An 18342-nucleotide genomic window follows, 5' to 3' on the forward strand; every position below is an offset into this window, starting at 1 on the left:
ATAATTCAGCTAGCAAATATCAAGACAAAAATCTACATAGCATATACAGTATTGAAAGCCTCAAAAATCATTAAGTTCAAACCATTTCCTACAATTCAAGATTGAGGTTCAAGTAACATGGAATCAAACATATTCCACAATCAAATATTGTCATGGAATACTGTCAAATTTAAATTCTCAATAAATGAATTCTACTGCTAAATTAGGGCTTCCCTGATAGCTCAGTTGGTGAAGAATCCACCTGCAATGCAGGAGATACCGGTTTGATTCCTGGGTCAGGAAGATCCGCTAGAGAAGGGATAGGCTACCCACTCCAGTATTCTTGGGCTTCCCTTGTGGGGGCTCAGCTGGTAAAGACTCCGCCTGCAATGCACAAGACCTGGGTTCTCTCCCTGGGTTGGGAAGATCCCCTGGAGAAGGGAAAGGCTACCTACTCCAGTATTCTGGCCTAGAGAATTCCATGGGTAGCAAAGAGTCAGACACGACTAAGTGACTTTCACTTTCACTGCTAAATTAAAAATGAATTTATATGATTGAACTCTGTGAAGGCTTTACATGGCCTTAAGCAAATTCCTTACCTCTCAGTTAAGTGTCTCAGTTTCTTCATCTATAAAAGAACAATACTTAACTTTCATGGTTGTTACAAAATTCAAATGAATGTATAAGAAAATGCTCAGGACAGATTTTGAACACAGAAAACACTACGTTAAGTGTTAGCCAATTTCATTAGCTAGCTTATGCTTTGCTTAAATTTCCTTGTACATAAAACTGACATTGAATTACTTTTAAACTACTTGGATACCCAAATTACAGTGCTTTTAACTTATTTGTTAGACATTTAGTATCCAATGCTGTTTCATTTGCTTTTCTTAAACACCAAACTAATAGTTTTCTTCTGCTGCATAGAACAGAAAAGATCTATTCTTATTAAATATCTATCGATCAGGCCCTGAGTGTCAGGGAGTATTGTAGACATTGGGATGATAAAAATATGTGTGATCCATGCCCTCAGATAACTCATACTCAAAAAAAAAAAAAAAAAAGTCAAATGCTAAAATATATCTAAAGAGAAATACAAAAGTCAGGAGATCTTAAAGTCAGGAAATTCTCTGACCTCTGAAGGTGTATGGTACCTTAAATTTGGCTGTAATCTGGTTGATAAGAGGAATGAATTCCTGGAGGTCTTTTGCTTCACAATCCTTGAGCATGTGTTCTGAAGCAGATGGAATGAAGGGAAGGACTTCTTCCTCCAGGCAAATAATCATGCGATGAAGGAAAGTGCGGACTCCACTCCTGAGAATATCCTTTTGTAAGGGACAACTGAGAGCTGGCAAGAACGTCTGTAAACAGTCCAGGTAAACTTCGGAACAGCCACATTGCTTCACAGTCTGCTTGTTGCTGAAAGCTTTGCTGGTTCGACTACAGAAACAATGATCAGGTAACTGGTTTTAAGTTTATTCTTCAAGTGGTTTATGGAGTAATAAACAACAATGCACAACAAATTATAAAACTGACAAAACAAAGCAGCCAATTCTTTATTTTCCATGTCACAGTTATGTCCACTTTTAGTTAATGGTTGCTTCCAGTTACCATTCCAGAAAGGGCCCAAGTTAAATGAATGAAATGTAATTGATACAATCTCTCAAATGTGAGCCCACCTAAATATTTTGCTAAAATCCTGCTGACAATATATGCAGTAAAGAGGAAAAAAAAAAATATTTACTATGAATAGGCTATACTACACAAACTGTAAACCACCAATTTATATTAGAAAACAATCTTAGAATTGAGTTATTTATACAATATCTCTAACATAAGCTTTTGCATGGAAGTCTTCTATAGAGCAATTTCTCTAAGTGCTTCTAATTAAAAATCACTCAAACTTTCATACTGTTATTCTTTACCAATAAAGAAATATGTGTAGAGACAGAAACAATGGCTTGGGTGGTTGGGACACAATGCAACAACTAATAAGAAGCCTCAGCACCTTCTCTTTAAGATTCCATAACAGATCCCCTGATGTCATTGGTATATATACTTAAGCGAATCTCCTTAAATACATTATCAACTTAAACCAGAGAAATCAGACAAGTTAAGGATTTAAAAAGATGTCAAGTCAGAAATCCAGAATGTTATGAGATCTATTCCCTTCTTCAGCTAAATCTCCTAATTTAATGAATTTAGAAAAGAAATGTTTACACAAATCTCTGGACAATCCAGTTTCAGAAACATGACACACATGCCCAATTCTAGAAAAATCTAAGTAAATGATTCTGTATATACTGAGAAAATCACTTCACCAATTTAAATGCCAATTTTCACCAATCACACTCACCTAGCAAATCCAACAGCATGGTTTAGACAGTCTGCTAGAGATGCCTGTCTTTCTTCGTCCTGTGCCAGCATCAATTTTTCTAACAGAATTTTAAACTTCTCCATGAGTGGAGTCAACAGATTCCTCATTAATGCCTGCTTCCGCTCTGCTGGATACTCACTATTAACAATTAGCACTCCAGCTGTCTCATAGATAAATAATTGATCGTCGCTGCTCAACAAAGACTGGTAACCATTCTCCTAAAATGAAATTTAGTCTTATTTAAGTTTTCCTTTGTTCAGTTCCTCCCATTTAAAAGTAAAAGAGGGACAGAAGATGTAATCTATCACACCAACTCATTAATAAAAAGAAGATTGAGTACTTGTAAATAAACTGAATTAGAGGTCAAAAGATGAGGGGTCTATTGACACGACTTCATAAATGGTCGTGTAATAATAATACAGTTTTATAATACTGTATTATTATTATTATAATAATAATAATCAGTTTTCTAACTTGTTTTACTTTTATAAAATTTATCTGTTATTAGGATGCTAAAAATCAGTTTTATAAAATGCTTTGAAGGTTAAGACAAATGCCACACAGATTAATATTTTAAAGTATTTAAGATTTAAATAACAACAAATGCCAAGTAATAAACATATACACAAGTTGTTACTTTTGCACGTTTGAAAATAAGACTGGAAATAAAAAGAAAAGATCTTATTCAAGTGTAAGCAAACATCCATCCATACACTGACCCATTTTACTGCTGCTGCTGCTGCTGCTAAGTCGCTTCAGTCGTGTCCGACTCTGTGCGACCCAAAAGACGGCAGCCCACCAGGCTCCCCCGTCCCAGGGATTCTCCAGGCAAGAACACTGGAGTGGGTTGCCGTTTCCTTCTCCAGTGCATGAAAGTGAAAAGTGAAATTGAAGTTGCTCAGTTGTGTCCAACTTTTAGCGACCCCATGGACTGCAGCCTACCAGGCTCCTCCATCCATGGGATTTTCCAGGCAAGAGTACTGGAGTGGGTTGCCCTTGCCTTCTCCCAGTAAGTTTTATTATTTTTCACATTTATGCACTCTGAGAGGCCAGGGGGAAGGGGAAAATATCAGAGGCCCTTCTACCAAAACTCCCTGTTAAGAAATTATTTACAAGCCTAGTCTTAAAACAGATAAATTGTGTGGAGGCCCTATTATATATTTATATATATATAATATATATATATATGTAAAATTTCCAATATCCATAAATATGGCATGGCTAAATATGGCTCTGTGAAAATCTTTTAATATAGATTTCTTTAGTATGTAGGCAAATTTAACCATATAATTCATTAGTAACCTTTCATGCAATGAAATATGTATATATTATATGTGTGTGTGTGTGTGTGTGTGTGTGTATAAAAGAATCTTTTATCTTTTAAAAGTGAATGTCCTTATTTAGAAGTAACTAAAACACTTATTAAGTAACACTAGGACCAATCACTGCTCTAGGAGTTGAGATCATAAAGTTAAAGTTGCTAGATAAATACACAGTATTTATACCCCTACTAAGCAGTCAACATTCAGTAAAAGCACTGTGAATCAAGTCTTTTTACACACTAAAAAAAGGTTACAGGTATAGTACAAGTTCTTGTTTCCATGTGCAATGAGAAAAAGAAAAAATTTCCAATATCCATAAATATGGCATGGCTAAATATGGCTCTGTGAAAAATCTTTTAATATAGATTTCTTTAGTATGTAGGCAAATTTAACCATATAATTCATTAGTAACCTTTCACACAATGAAATTAACCCATATACTTATTTTAAAAAAGAAAATATTTTATGTTTAACATTTTTCAAGTGTGGCTCCATTAATAACTCTCACCAAAATGGAAAAAAAAAAAAAAAGTCAATGTCAGTAGTTTGCTGAGATTGCCAGTATTTTACACAAAAACAGATATCAAAATGTGCTTACAAGGTATCTTTTAAAGATTACTTAAATCTTTCTAGTGAAATAAGTAACTGAGATATTCAGATCAAGCAGTGTTTAAATTCTTTTTACCTCAAGCCAGAAGTTTAACAATAAAATTTCAGTCTACTAGAAGTTACTGAGAATGGCTCGTGTGATCACAGTACTAAACAGAGAATAATTTTGAAACTGAATATTCCTTCTCCAAAAAATACTGGTATTTAATAGTACAGAGAGCAGACCATATCTCACACTGCTAAATCTTATCAATCAAATTTTGATTCCCTTCTATTTCTTTTTTCCTCTTTTATTTCTAATGCTATGTTTGTTTACTATATCTCAACAGAGTTTTAGTAAATAGATCTAAGCCCTACATGCCCCCCACCCCAACTTTCATTTAGAAAGAAAGATACTTACAGGTGGAGAAAGCTCTAATAAATCTTGTATTCTATTCAGAATATCCTCAATGAAAGGATTCATTTGTTTACTGAATAAAGGCAAAAAGGAAAACCACAATTACATAAATAATAGTGCTTGGAGAAGTGCTGAAATATCAAATTCCTCTTTAAGGCAGAACTAAAAAAAACGTTCAGTTCTAAGGTAGTCACATGTCACCATTCAGACTAGCTATAATTTTTTTAAATTACAATATTATAACCTAAGAAAAAGTAGTTTTCATACCTAAAAAAATGGTACTAGTAAAGAACAATATGACAGATTAAGTTAAAAACGTATTTCCAAGGAATATCATCTTTAGAATTTCAAAGAAACCATATAGTTTTACTATCTACAGCAATAAAACTGTGAAATAACTAATGCCATTAGTAATGACAAGTGTTACATATAAAAATATTCAAACAAATCAGTTTAATAATGAACAAAGTACTTGGCTAAAGAGAAAGAAAAGAAATCTTAGCACAATACAAAAAGGAACATTTTTTTAAAAAGCCTAAGAACAGAAAGAACTAAATCTACCATAGGCTCTTAGATAATAAGTTACATCTTACTTAACAATCTTAAAAATAAGAATTAAACATAACAGCCAAAATGTTTTACTTACTTAAGAGATTTAACAAATCTGGAGAATAGGTAAGCGGTTCTGCTCCGGACTTTAGCACTAGAGTGCCGCAGACCCCTGTGATCTAAGAAAGCCATCTAAAGAAAGAGAGACACTTTTACTATTTCTGTATTTATTTAACATCTTTTATTGCTAATGTCATGACATGTTTTTGTTCATATCGAATTTTACTTTTTAGCTCTGGAAGAGAGGAACCAGGTACACGCAAGTGAGTCTACACTACACATAAATAGGTCCTTGAATATTTGTTTTAAATAACTGACTAGACACAAACTCCATTTTAAAGAAATGGAGGAGTTTTAGCATGTTCACGAGTTTTTGAGAGCTCTGGAAAAAAGTGATAAGAGAAAGATAGAATACTATCTGTTCATAAGCTGAAACATATGGAAAATAACAAAAGCTGAGAGTAAAGTATATACTTACTAGTACACATGGAATGTGCTGAGGTTCAACTGTGAAAAACTTTTCGTATCTAACAACAGTTTCGAAGAACTCCAATGTCACAGATGTGTGCTGATAGGAGCTAACTCCTGATGTTACCAGCTAGAGCAGGAAAAAGTTAAGAAATCTGTCTTCATTTACTGCAACATCAAAATGTCCCTGTAATAATGTATATTAAACTCTAACAATTAAGAAACTCACATTAGCTTATATGAAAACAGAAAATTAGGTTCAGAATAAGTTGTCTTAGTATACTTACAGTTCGCATCATATCCTGCAAAGCACTAGCTTTTGAAACATCACCTGAGAAGTGAGCACCATGAGATACTGGAAGAGCTTCTGCCAACATATACAGCAATCTTATTGCCACTTCAACTTCCATAAACCGTGTAGTCTGCCAATTCCTACCAAGGTATAACACATCACTGAGATCTGAATGCAAACCCTCTGTACAACTAGTGATGCACCGGATAAAAAGACACCAACAAAATCCTCTTTAATTATTAAAAAGTCACAGCAATTGTTAATTCTGCCAGGGAACATAATTCATATCACAGGAGTATAAATAACCAATGTAATCCATTTTATTGTTTATGTTCCGAAGAGCAGCATTTCCCCTCCAGGATCAAGATAAATTAAGGAGTCAAGGGCATTGTTTTGGAGATACACATAAGATCTTAGTAAGTAAAACAAACAAGTAAGTCATGTGACTCACTTATGGTAGGCCACCATCAGGGAGAAGAGGAAAGAGGTGACTTGTTAGAAAGAGACGAACAAACTTACTGCAGTGTAGAACTGAACACTCTGCGAACAGAAGCCAGCAGTAACTCTGGTGAAACTTGAGCAAGCCTGTCCAACAATAACTTCAGTTGTTTTCTATATTCTACAAACATGGCTTCATCTTCACCCTATGGTATTTTAAAAATTCCATTAAGAAACTTAAAAGACCTTAAGACACATAAAATGGTGAGTTCTCATTAGTTTTTTATATTTACAAATTTAATACACTTTTATTTTTTTCATAAATATTTATGTAGGAAAATGCAGCAGTCTTTCCCCTCCTGCTCACAAATAATTATTTCCCAGACCTAGACTATGAAAGCCTAGAGCCAGAAACAGCACAGGGAGGAGGTTAAAATCAAGAGTCATTATAACAGAAGAGAGTGACTGAGGGATGATTAGGCAAACACCAGATAATGGAAGGCTTGGAAAACAAAAGCAAAAGTCTAAGCTACGATGGGTTCACATAGGGCTTTATGAGAACCATAGCACCTTATGTATACTCTTTGTATCTTACTGTCCAGTCTAAGAACTGTAATACTATCACATGATTAACGATACTATATGTAATGAACCTGGCACTTTGCAAGTGCATGGTGTGTTGGTGATCATCACCAGTATCCTCGTGTAGTTCAAAGTTTCTGATGTCTGAAGTGGGTAACAGAATATTACTGAGTTGCCAGAAAGCACTCATGACACTTGTGACTGATGGAAAGCTGACTCATGACAACCCTGGAGAGGACTTTAACCAGAACAAATCCAGAGACGGTGAAGTGCCTCATTCCCACTCTCCCACAGACAATCTGAGGTCCACCAATTGGGCCTCAATTCCTCTCTTATTAAATATAAAGTGAAATATGATCACGAACAATACTGTCAATGTTTTACAAAGTTCAGTGCTACAAAGTGTCCTTAAAAGGGTCATTTTAAAGAATTAGAGGACAAAATACAAAAACATGAAGAATTAATGAAGTTTCCATTAATCTAAGAAGTCATCAACATAAATAAGACTAATTTTTAAAACACTTCTTGTCTTAAAGGACTCTAAGATACTCAAAACTTGAAATACTAATCTGATGTGGGTACATAATAAAATTAAAACTGTTTTCTCCTCAATCCAAAATTCTTACCTCATTTTCAAAGTTATATTCTTCATCATAGGTTAATTTTTTCATAACGGCCAACATGATTGTCTAAAATTAAGAATAAAGTATCTTTTGTCAGTCTCTAAATTCATGTAATTTGAAATTAGGCTGTATTTCAAGGCAGACTGCAGATACAGAGTCTACTATTGGTTTAAAAGAAGTAAAAAGAAGTTAGTTACCTCTACGTTAGCTTTTTGTCGATCTGAAAGCACTGTAAGCTGTTGAAAAGAAAGCAATCATTTATTAGGTTTCCTAAAGTAATACTTGCGTATCAAAATATTTTTCTAATCAGTTAGTATCTTTTCAAACATGCACACAGCTTTTCTGGAGGGCAGTTTGATAGTACCTTTCTATATGTGAAATGTACCTAATCTAAAATCTATCAATTTCACTTCTAGTAAGTAACTTGGCATACAGGCAAAAACATGTAGATAAACTTGATTTTTAAAGATACTTATAAATGTACTCAGCAAAGAAGCAGATTACAGAAAGCAAAGTATGTCTCACCTTGTTTTTAATTAAGTAAGGCCATAAAAGCCTAGAAATCCACTATGAGACACAGTGGGATTACCAATAGTGATTTTAACTTTCTTCATACCTTTTCACATTGCCTAAAATTTCTTAAAGTATGCATGCAGAAACATGTTACAACAGAAGCTAAACTCAGTTTGGAAAAATATTATCTTAAGCTTGACTCAATTCAACTAAATCAATGTAAATAAAGTAGGCATAGCTCTCACCTAATGTCATAATGAAAAGTTATTAATTCTTTAAAAGGCTACGTGTATAATATATGAGATTCATACCTTCTACGTTTTAAGTTCTATTATTGGCAGCAACTCTCTAGGGGGTAAATTTTAATTATAAAATAACTTCATAAGAAATGATGCATATGTAATTAAAATAATAAACTATCTTTAACAAAATTTCTACTGTATTTAAAAACAAAAATGGGACTTCCCTGCCAAGACTCTATGCTCCCAAGGCTGGGGTACAGGTTCAGTCCCCAGTCAGGGAACTAAGATGCCACATGATACAAGGCCAAAAAGAAATAAACACAGATTAAAAATAAAAGAAACAACCTAAACCTATAACTAATTCTGAAGCTTTTTAGTCTAGTGAATTTTAGAACCTGGCCATTTATGTTTTCCAGCTAAGAAGTTCAAAGGCAAGAAAAAAGATGAAAATATACTCATAATTAACAGTAAATATCATTAGAGTAGAACTGAGTATCTTATTTTCATTTTCTTGTATTTTCCAATTCTCTATGGCTTTTCTATATTACCTACAACAAAGATTAACATAAGGACTTACCTGTTTCAAAATATGAAGATAATCGTAACAAAATCCAATAATATTAGAAGAGATGTCATCATCCTCATGAATTAGGAGCTGCAACATCAGCGCCACCTTTGTTTCAATAGCTTGCAGTGCCTCCTGAGCATTCTTGATATCCCCATTTTTAATTAATTTAGTCCAGCTAACTATCAATGACTGTCCCATTCCATTGACCAGTTTAGAAAATCTGGCCAGGAAGTCAACATCTTCCTCCTACAAACAATACAGATCTCAATTTAAAACCAACTACCTGAGAGGAAAAACTCTAAATTTCAGAACGGATCAAGTGCCAATTATAGGAGTCAATTTTATTTTATCTTATTTTTTAAATTTAATTTTATTTTTAAACTTTACAATATTGTATTAGTTTTGCCAAATATCGAAATGAATCCGCCACAGGTATACCTGTGTTCCCCATCCTGAACCCTCCTCCCTCCTCCCTCCCCATACCCTCCCTCTGGGTCATCCCAGTGCACCAGCCCCAAGCATCCAGTATCGTGCATCGAACCTGGACTGGCGAGGAGTCAATTTTAAACTAACATTAGACATAAACAATACTACCATTTTGACTGGGAAGTTTTAAGAGTCTGAATTCTACTGTTATTATCCACTAACTCTCAAAATAACTATCTTTAATGATTATAGTCATGTAGACATTGTCAAATTATAAAAGTTTAAAAAAAGAGATCTGTGGTTTCAAAACCTTCTCTCTAAACTGATGAATTTAGTAAATACCTTCTAATAAAGTTAATGCTGCCATATTATGCTTTGTGCAACAATTTACAACAGTCCTTTCTGACACTATTTAGTTTGAACCTCAACTATACCACAAAGAAATAAAACTGCTATTAAAATAACCAGCCTAAAGTTAATCAGCATTAGTGTTAGAACTCAAAATCAGGTTAATTTTCATTAATTATCCTTATGATGTTCTCCTACAGAAAGATTTTTTAGCTTCACCATTTTAAGTTTTTTAATAAGGCCATTATTCGCAGTGTAACTGGCTACACTTTGTCAGTTAGGAAATTACCAGAGGTATACTCCTGATAGATCAACAATACAAAGACTTCTTAGTAATTCTTTATCACTGTCACAGGTAAAATTAAAAGTAAAAACCTTCAAATTCAATTTCTAAATTATTAATTTACCACACTCACTTGAGCCCTAATTCTGCTGAGGCTAAACTCTAATAGATCAAATGAATATGATGAAAATATAACATTTATAATGGAGTCTAGGTCAAAATGCACTGCCATGCTTCGTAAAGTGTGGTCCATGAAGAGCTGTATCACAGCATCACTTGAGAGGCTATTAGAAAGCACAAAAGTAAGTACTATCCCAGATCTTCAAGTTTAAGTCTGATATAATCCATGGTCAAGGAAAATGTTACACATGACATTACGGCTTTCTGGACAGTGTTTCACTATTATAAGCCCAAGGAAGTTTCTAACGCTTAAAAACATAAATAAAGAAAAAGGAAAGTATATTTAAATTACTGCCTATCCTAGTTTGTTCTAACAATTTTCAAAACGTTATACATAAATTTACTGACCCGGTCAATGCTGAAAAATCCAGCAGACTGTAACACTTGACATAAAGATTCTACCAGTTTCATTTTATCAACAGGATCCATTCCTTTATTTACAATTTCAAATAAACAATCACAGGCTTCTTCCCGTAGAACTTCTATTGACATATGACCTAGCAGCATATTTATAAACCTGGCAATGGAGAAACAAAAATTCTTACAATATTTTCAAATTCATGAGTTTTACACACTGTATTCTGCAGGTTTCTATTCTTAAAATATAGATTTACTTACCTATCATTGGCTATAAGGGATAAGTCTATCCAAGAGACATAAGCCCCAACTACTTCAAGGCACTGGCATGTCACTTCTGAATTGGTATACTGATAATTTTGTAGGATTTGGTACCATGATTCCACCAGGTTTGGAATGCACTGTTCCCTCATGGTATCCTTTATGAGAGTATTCCTACGAGCCTCCTAAAGAAAAAAAAATACCGTATGTACAATCAGATTACCTCCCAAGATAATGTTTGATATCCGTATAATAGTTGCACACAGTAATTTCCTCAACACTACATTTCCCGACTTGTTAACACATTCCCTGCCGGTACTTCCTATTTATCTGCCCTAAAATCATAACCTGTGATTCTAATTCTTCCTTCCATTTTACTTAGACATAATTTATTAAACACAAACTATGAAAAAAACACTGCTTAGAAATTTTTAACCATGAGATAAAAGTTATTTCTCAGTATTATACAAACAATTTAAGAGAACAGCAATAATGTAAACAATATTCTTTATAAATGTCATATTTAACACACACTAACCTTAAATTGTCAGACACATTTGAATTAAGCTATTTCCATTGTGTTCTTTAAGAAAAAGGAGAAAGTTAAATTGGGTAATAAAGAAATAGAGAAAGATTAAGGTCATGGCCTATGTGACTAACTGAGAATACAGAAGAACCCAGCACTGGTACATAGCAAGGCTTTTTCCTCAGTCAGCAACTATAAAGTAATAGTAAATACAGGCCACATTTCTCTACAAATTCATAGGAAAAAAAACTGATTTGTTTATTTCACTAGAGGAAGTTTCTCTCTGGTTAAAAAAAAAAAAAGCTAAATGCTCTAATTTCACTCTATACCTGGGGAAAAAACCCCAATTTAAGTTCCTTTGTAAAACAAAATTCAAAATGTTGAGCAAATTTGTAAGTATTCCTAATAAAGTTTTATCAAAAACAAAAATTCCTTCTTGTTCCTTTTATTATGTACCCATTATCTCTTGCAGTATCTAAATGAAAAACTTATTAATAAGATGTTACTTGCCTCTGAGGTGTGAACCACATCACGATCCACCAACTCTGAATCAATAGCCATGAGAATTCGGAGGTACAGATCTACTCCCCTTGGATTTAGGTCCACTACTGAGAGAATGTCAAAAAAAAACTTGGGCCATTTAGTGAGATACTCTGTAACAAAAAGCAAGGCGAAGACTTGGGCAGCTTTATTTCGTATGAAGGTCTTCTCTGGTTGGGGATTCAGCATCTGACAAACAGAGATACAGTTCATAAAATTAAATACAAATGGAAAAGACTCAAACAGTGTTCTATTTATCATTAACAGGCAAAATCCCACTAAACTGCACCATGATCTACAACAGCTGTGCAGCAAATATGCTTGAGAATTACCAAAGTATTAAAGTTTCATGGGCAGAGTTTTAGTAGTTTCTATAACCTTTTCTAAGAAGAAAGCAAATTCAATGATTTTTCTTCTAGCTGCTTCCTCTGTAAGATAAATAAATATTCTAGCTACACAACTGCTTTAATATGTTAAGATTAGCTAAAACTAGTGAAAAAAAAAATACTGTGAATAAAGAACTCTATTGGCTCCTTTAAAAAGGGCTCTTTGTGAAGAATCTGTTCCAGGAGGGCTCACCTTAAGTGTGAAAATTGACTTTTGTCTAGCAGTTAAAATTATATTTTAAAACCAAAAGTTTCCACCATGTGTCACAGAAAGAATGACAGATTCAATTACTGATATAATTTCAAGTTACTGCTAAGTTTTTATCACTTGTTATCTTCAAAGCCAGCACTTTCTAAAAAAGCTACATGATCAAATGGAGGATAAATGAGTGACATTTTTGAGGTGAAGTTGCAAACTCTTCCAAAAATAAAAACTGAAACATCTGGCAATTTGAGGTATTAAATGTAAAAGCTACTATTTTACCTGAGCTTGAAGCCAAGATACAAGCGTCTCCCTAATTAGTTGTTGTTGAACAGTAGTTAGTTCTGAATATCTGTTCAAAATACATAAGAAAAACAATAATGGTAATATTTAGTGTATGTGGTTTTTAAAAAGTAATGGCCTCTTATATTTGAAATAGAAAATTTGTATAGCAATCACCTAAAATTCCCTATGATAAATTGGTAATAATTCTCATTACCACTTTAAAGACAGGGGTGGGAGTGGTTGGAGGGGTATCAATATTTATCTTAGTTTTATCTGCGGTCCAGTTTATGCTAAAACAAAATGGCAGCTACACAATTTTTCAAATGAAAATAATGGTCTCAAGTCTATGGTCTCAGGTCTGTGATTTACAGAATAAATTAGGAGGCAAACTAAGGATCCCTGGGGCAGCAATTCACTGTTTCTGCTTAAATTAGGCAGGGGTTTTTTGAAAAGTCAATGGCAACCCACTCCAGTGTTTCTGCCTGGGAAATCCCGTGGGCAGAGGAGCCTGGCGGGCTACAGTCCATGCTGTCGCAAAGAGCTAGACACGACTGAGAGACTAAACAAGGCAGGGGTTCTAAGTGCAAGTGCCCATACTGCCACTCAATTTAACAGAGAGTGGTCATGCAGTGATACAGGCGTGGTGTTGCTATATCTTTTCATTCTTTCCCAGAGAAACTGGAATTTAACTTCTTCCTGTGTACTGACTGGATTCTTTTATGTAGCCAATGAATTTGGTATTTTTAAAACACCTTGGGATAAATCAAAACATCTCAAAGCTGGATGTGACACATATTGTCAATTTACAGCCTATGTTATGATGTCCCCAAAGAAGGAAAAACTAATTTCAAAATTAGCCTCTCCCCACAAATCTCAGTGAGAAAAGCCGTACTTGTATTTAACTTGATGTTCCAGTACTTGGAAGCAGAAAAACTTAATATGATCATCACTGAAAAAGAAAAAAAAAGAAAAATTAGATAAGGAGAATATGAATTGGGGAAAACAAATCAAAGGTAAATAATAATGAGTAACTCAGTTGAAAGTGTCTCAAACCAGACCTTTGGCTTATTGCTCTCAAGTGTTACATTCACATCCATTTGTAAGCTAAGAGAACTTTATATAATATTCAATGGAAATTGAATAATCAATTTCCAAACAGAATAACAGAATAATCCCAAATTAAGATTCACTTTAAATACATACAGTCCTTTGCAAATAGAGAGCACTCCCCCCAATTCTAGATGTTAGGATTCCCAAAGCAATTCTTACATTTTATAACAGAAAGGACAGATGTAAAACGACAAATGGTAGAACAGCCAGAGGCTAAGTCAAGCCAGAGACGGTCATCAAAGTCATACTTAAACAAGAGAAGTCTCCTAGACTGGCAGTCCAGCCCCAAAATGCATATAGAAAACCAGGTTACAAATATATTGCCTTAGGGATTCCCTGGTGGTCCAGTGGATAGGAGTCTACACTTCCACTGTATGGGGTATGGGTTTAGTCCCTGGTTGGGAAATTAAGATTCTGCATACTGCATGGCAAGGCTTACATTTAAAGAAAAAAAAAAAGAAAGTAAAAACAAATATATGACCTTAAAAAGGGGTGGGGGGAGTAAAAATCAATATCCATCCGCTGTCTACTTCTAACTGTCTCCCTAGGAGTGACAACAGAGATACAGTGAGCTAGCTACAAGCTCTGACCAAGTCCCTTTAATGAACAACAATGTTCTTTTTAGACAGTTGGTTTGAGTCAGGCATGGTCAAGGAACAATCTTTCATATACACAGCTAACTACAGTCAATGTAAGAATGGAGGTATTGTCTTCATTCTGATTACATCCCTTAACCCCTCCACCAAAAAAAATTCACACTTAAGAAAATAAAACCTAATTTTTAAAAGTTTTGTTAAAAGTTACATTTAATTAGCATCTTTTCTAAGACCTTAGGGTTTCTATTCTTATCATGGATTGCACTGAAGCTTGAATTATATAAGACTGAAATTTTTCACTCAAAATATAAACTACAGGGAGCCCTTAATTAAAAGCCCGCCTTCATTTACTCTAAGACATATAGATGTTCTTCAAAATTAACTTTCACTAAACTGGAACACTTGCTTTCAGCTATAAAATGTAGTGACTGATACTCCCAGCATACAAGAAATCTAGGTAGGAATTCTCACTGACCCCTAGAAACTTATTTATACTCCTACTAGCAGAGTTGTTTGTTTACAACTAGTCAGTGTGCTTCCCCCAGTCTCACTAGGTGCACTGTACTTCTTCTATATTTAAGTAACTTAATTAACTACTATATAAAATAATGCAGTGAGTATGATGAGTTTCTATTTTTGTAAAAATTAAGTTGAATGCTTTAGAAAGAGTTCATAGAAAGTCACATTGCATGGGAGAAAAAAAACCTTGTACATGTATATTGTGGGCCAGATAACCAGAAGACTTGGAGATGTGGGAACAAATAAATAAAAGGTTTAGAAAGCCACATTCACTGTTCCTCAATCCACTACAGGGACCCAAAACAGAAATTGGAGAGGATCAATTATGGGGGAATCAATATTTTCAACATTAAGAATCACAAAGTGATTGTGGCACATACACAAAGAAAATTTGTTGGTCCAACATCAAAAGATTAGTAACTGAATGTTTATGCACTTAAATTAAAAATTAAGCCAGATAATTTCTGATTACCTTCTTTACCAAGTTTTTAGAAAACCAACCATCCCTCCTCATCATAAGAAAATACGGAAATTTCTACTGTACTAGATGCCAGCTGGAATCTGCTGTCAGGTACTCAGAATAAGGCAAAGAAGGGATAGTTTTAATAAAAAGTGAATTCAGAATTGGCCAAAATTTTTAGTTTACTATTTTCCTCATTCTACATGGAATAGTTTTTTAAAACTAAGTCATAAAATGTTTTTATGAAAGCCTTTTTCAAACAGATAAATAAAACAATCTTGCCAAGTTCATAAAAATTTAAAGTCTTCTACAAGTTATGCAAATTTTGCTTTAATTACCTGTATGTCCTCTGAGCCAGAGCTTCTGCACACACCTGCCAGGCATCTGGGGAAATCTTTAACTGTTCAAAATAGGCCAAGGCCTGTGTAATTGCAAAGCAGAATATGCATTTGGAATAGTCAATCTCAATTCTCTGCCAATACTCAACAAAGTTTACTGAGAGTAGCAAACCAACTACAGTGACTAAAAATAACAGCTAAACATTGAATTCAGGCTTCTGAGTAGGTGCAACTGAATGATTATTCTTAGGAAAAAGGTTAAGTAAAAAACAAATTCCATCAGTTGGATACTTCTAACTTGTTTCCTTATGGGAAAGGAAACAACACAAAAATGCCCTGCAGACCTCACTGAGTTATTAGAAGAATCAAGAGAAAACACTCCAGTGCTCTGTCAAGTGCTATACTCCTGAGGTACATGCAATTATAAAATGGGATATAAAGAATACTTTTCCTATTTAATAGCAAACGTGCTATTAAAGAAGTGACTATAAAGGATGAAACATATTCTGTATTATCATTTGATCTACCATTTGACAGAAAAAGAGAATTATTTCCATTTTTCAACTGCATCAGTAAGTTTCCTAAATGGTGAGATTAAAATCAGAGTTCAACTGCTTGATATGAATTTTAGGAAGTACCAAATAACTGAAAAAGTCAAAGCTTTAGGAAATGCGTTTCTCATCCCTGTATTCATGAATTCTGGGTTTGTTATAGGAGCAAGTATCCTCTAGAACAGATGCAGCACCAAGTCCATAGCCTATCTACCACTGCTGGGAAAATAGGGGTGACTCATACTCTTCCATTTGTATGCTGCAATGGAGATCAATGACAGATGCCAGTTTCACATATAACAACAAACAGTAACCTCAGTAACTTGCAAAAAATATCTCAGTCAAGAAAATAACACATAATCTCTAGAAACATTGCTAAATGAGTCTGAAGCAATTAAGCACATACCTTGAAATGAGTTGAGGAACCTAATTTCAATTAGCCAATATATTTTTTTAAAATGTGGTTTGTGCCTCATCAATGTGAAAACAATGTTATCAGTCTTGATCAGCAATTTAAAAAATGAAACAGAATAGAGATATTAAGAGTGCACTGCACCTAGCAAGAATAACGATTATTTTGTATGACTTGTTTTACTTATGTGTGTACATGTCATATATTCATATGTGTATAAACATACATATACATACACATATACTGGGTCACGATATTAAATTATTTTTTCTTCTGGGTTAGAGGTTAAAAAAAATAAGTTAGAGTCCTTGAGCCACAATGAAAGATCTCACACAACTCAACAAAAGATTCTGCTTGCCACAACTTAGACCCAAGGCAGCCAAATAAATATTTATTTATTTTATAAATATACATATATTTTAAAACCTGCAATAATAATGGAAAGCTACTGGAATGGCAACCCACTCCAGTATCCTTGCCTGGAAAACTCCATGAACCATGGAGCCTGGCATGTTACTGTCCGTGGGGCTGCAAAGAGTTGGACATGACTGAGTGATTGATGCGTGTGTAGTTAGGTGATGGTTTCCTGTGTTATGCAATTGTATGCATGAGGAAATGAGTTTTTATATGCTGCCTCAATGGCTGTTCCCACTGAGAGAGGAATAGGTAAAAGAAGCGAGTAGATGAAGATCACCAAATACTATCTTAAGTGTAAATAATGGCTGCCTTTAGAATTAAGAATATAGGAGCTCAAGCAGCAGAAAAAAATCTAGTTCAGGTGTCTAACAATACTGATTCCATAAAGCCTCAAGTTTCCTTTAGGAGTATCTCAGGGGCCAGGGCGGGGCCAAGTTTGAAGTCAGTCTTGCAGACTGTGTTACCATCTAATAGTTCACTTACCAAAACAGGTGGGGGAGGTGTGATTCAGCTGCTAGAATTGTCACTAAGTTTCAAGCCAAAGACAGAAATTCTATTTTTTTAAGTGATAATAACTTGAAATTTTTCAGTTTTAACTATTCTTTGCAGTCTGAATCCATGTGATACTAGCATTTTAAAAAAAACAACAACACTGTAGTAATGATGAACAAGTCAGTTTTCATCGCCCAGTTCTTCTATCTCATACTTTTCTAATGCTCTACTGTCTCTAAGTGGCAACAGAGTCAGTTCAGTTACTTAGTGCCCAGGTAGAAAACAGAGAACTATAGACAGACAACTGGGAATCAGGGTTGGTAGTCATTTATCTTATTACAAAACTGAATTAAGTTCCTACTACTCCTCAATTTCAGCATCAGGACTATCAGAACTTACTTTTCCTTACAATTCCTTATTTTTCATTCTAATTATTACTTGGGTTGGCTTAATGGAGTATCAAATTAGGCCTGGATCAGGATGTCTAACATACGCCTATGACTGATAGAACCCATTTTTATTGCTGAAAAGCCTAACTTCTATAATATTAAAACCACTGTCAATGTACTAGTTTTACTTTCTGAAAAAGAAAATCATGGCACATTAAAAAAAAAAAAGTTCTGATGGTGGAATT

At 34.2% G+C, this 18342-nt stretch overlaps 1 protein-coding gene across 4 annotated transcripts in view; it reads right to left on the reverse strand.

Moving 5' to 3' along the window:
- The window catches only part of XPOT (exportin for tRNA), a 166770-nt gene that overhangs the window by 17477 nt on the left and 130951 nt on the right, over positions 1 to 18342 (reverse strand). For 3 of the 4 annotated variants that reach the window (XM_061416588.1, XM_061416587.1, XM_061416586.1), the window contains 16 exons: positions 15837 to 15919; positions 13706 to 13762; positions 12811 to 12880; positions 11911 to 12129; positions 10875 to 11059; positions 10605 to 10773; positions 9029 to 9265; positions 7894 to 7932; positions 7700 to 7762; positions 6573 to 6697; positions 6049 to 6193; positions 5772 to 5891; positions 5331 to 5425; positions 4688 to 4757; positions 2336 to 2574; positions 1134 to 1419 (listed from right to left, as the gene is read on the reverse strand). In XM_061416588.1, coding sequence (XP_061272572.1) covers positions 1134 to 1419; positions 2336 to 2574; positions 4688 to 4757; positions 5331 to 5425; positions 5772 to 5891; positions 6049 to 6193; positions 6573 to 6697; positions 7700 to 7762; positions 7894 to 7932; positions 9029 to 9265; positions 10605 to 10773; positions 10875 to 11059; positions 11911 to 12129; positions 12811 to 12880; positions 13706 to 13762; positions 15837 to 15919 — 2202 coding nt within the window. Of the gene's footprint in view, positions 1 to 1133; positions 1420 to 2335; positions 2575 to 4687; positions 4758 to 5330; positions 5426 to 5771; positions 5892 to 6048; positions 6194 to 6572; positions 6698 to 7699; positions 7763 to 7893; positions 7933 to 9028; positions 9266 to 10604; positions 10774 to 10874; positions 11060 to 11910; positions 12130 to 12810; positions 12881 to 13705; positions 13763 to 15836; positions 15920 to 18342 lie in introns of those variants that run through there. The other variant, XM_061416589.1, reaches the window with a different exon arrangement.

The sequence above is a fragment of the Bos javanicus genome, chromosome 5, assembly GCF_032452875.1.
Source record: "Bos javanicus breed banteng chromosome 5, ARS-OSU_banteng_1.0, whole genome shotgun sequence".
Taxonomy (NCBI): Eukaryota; Metazoa; Chordata; class Mammalia; order Artiodactyla; family Bovidae; genus Bos; species Bos javanicus.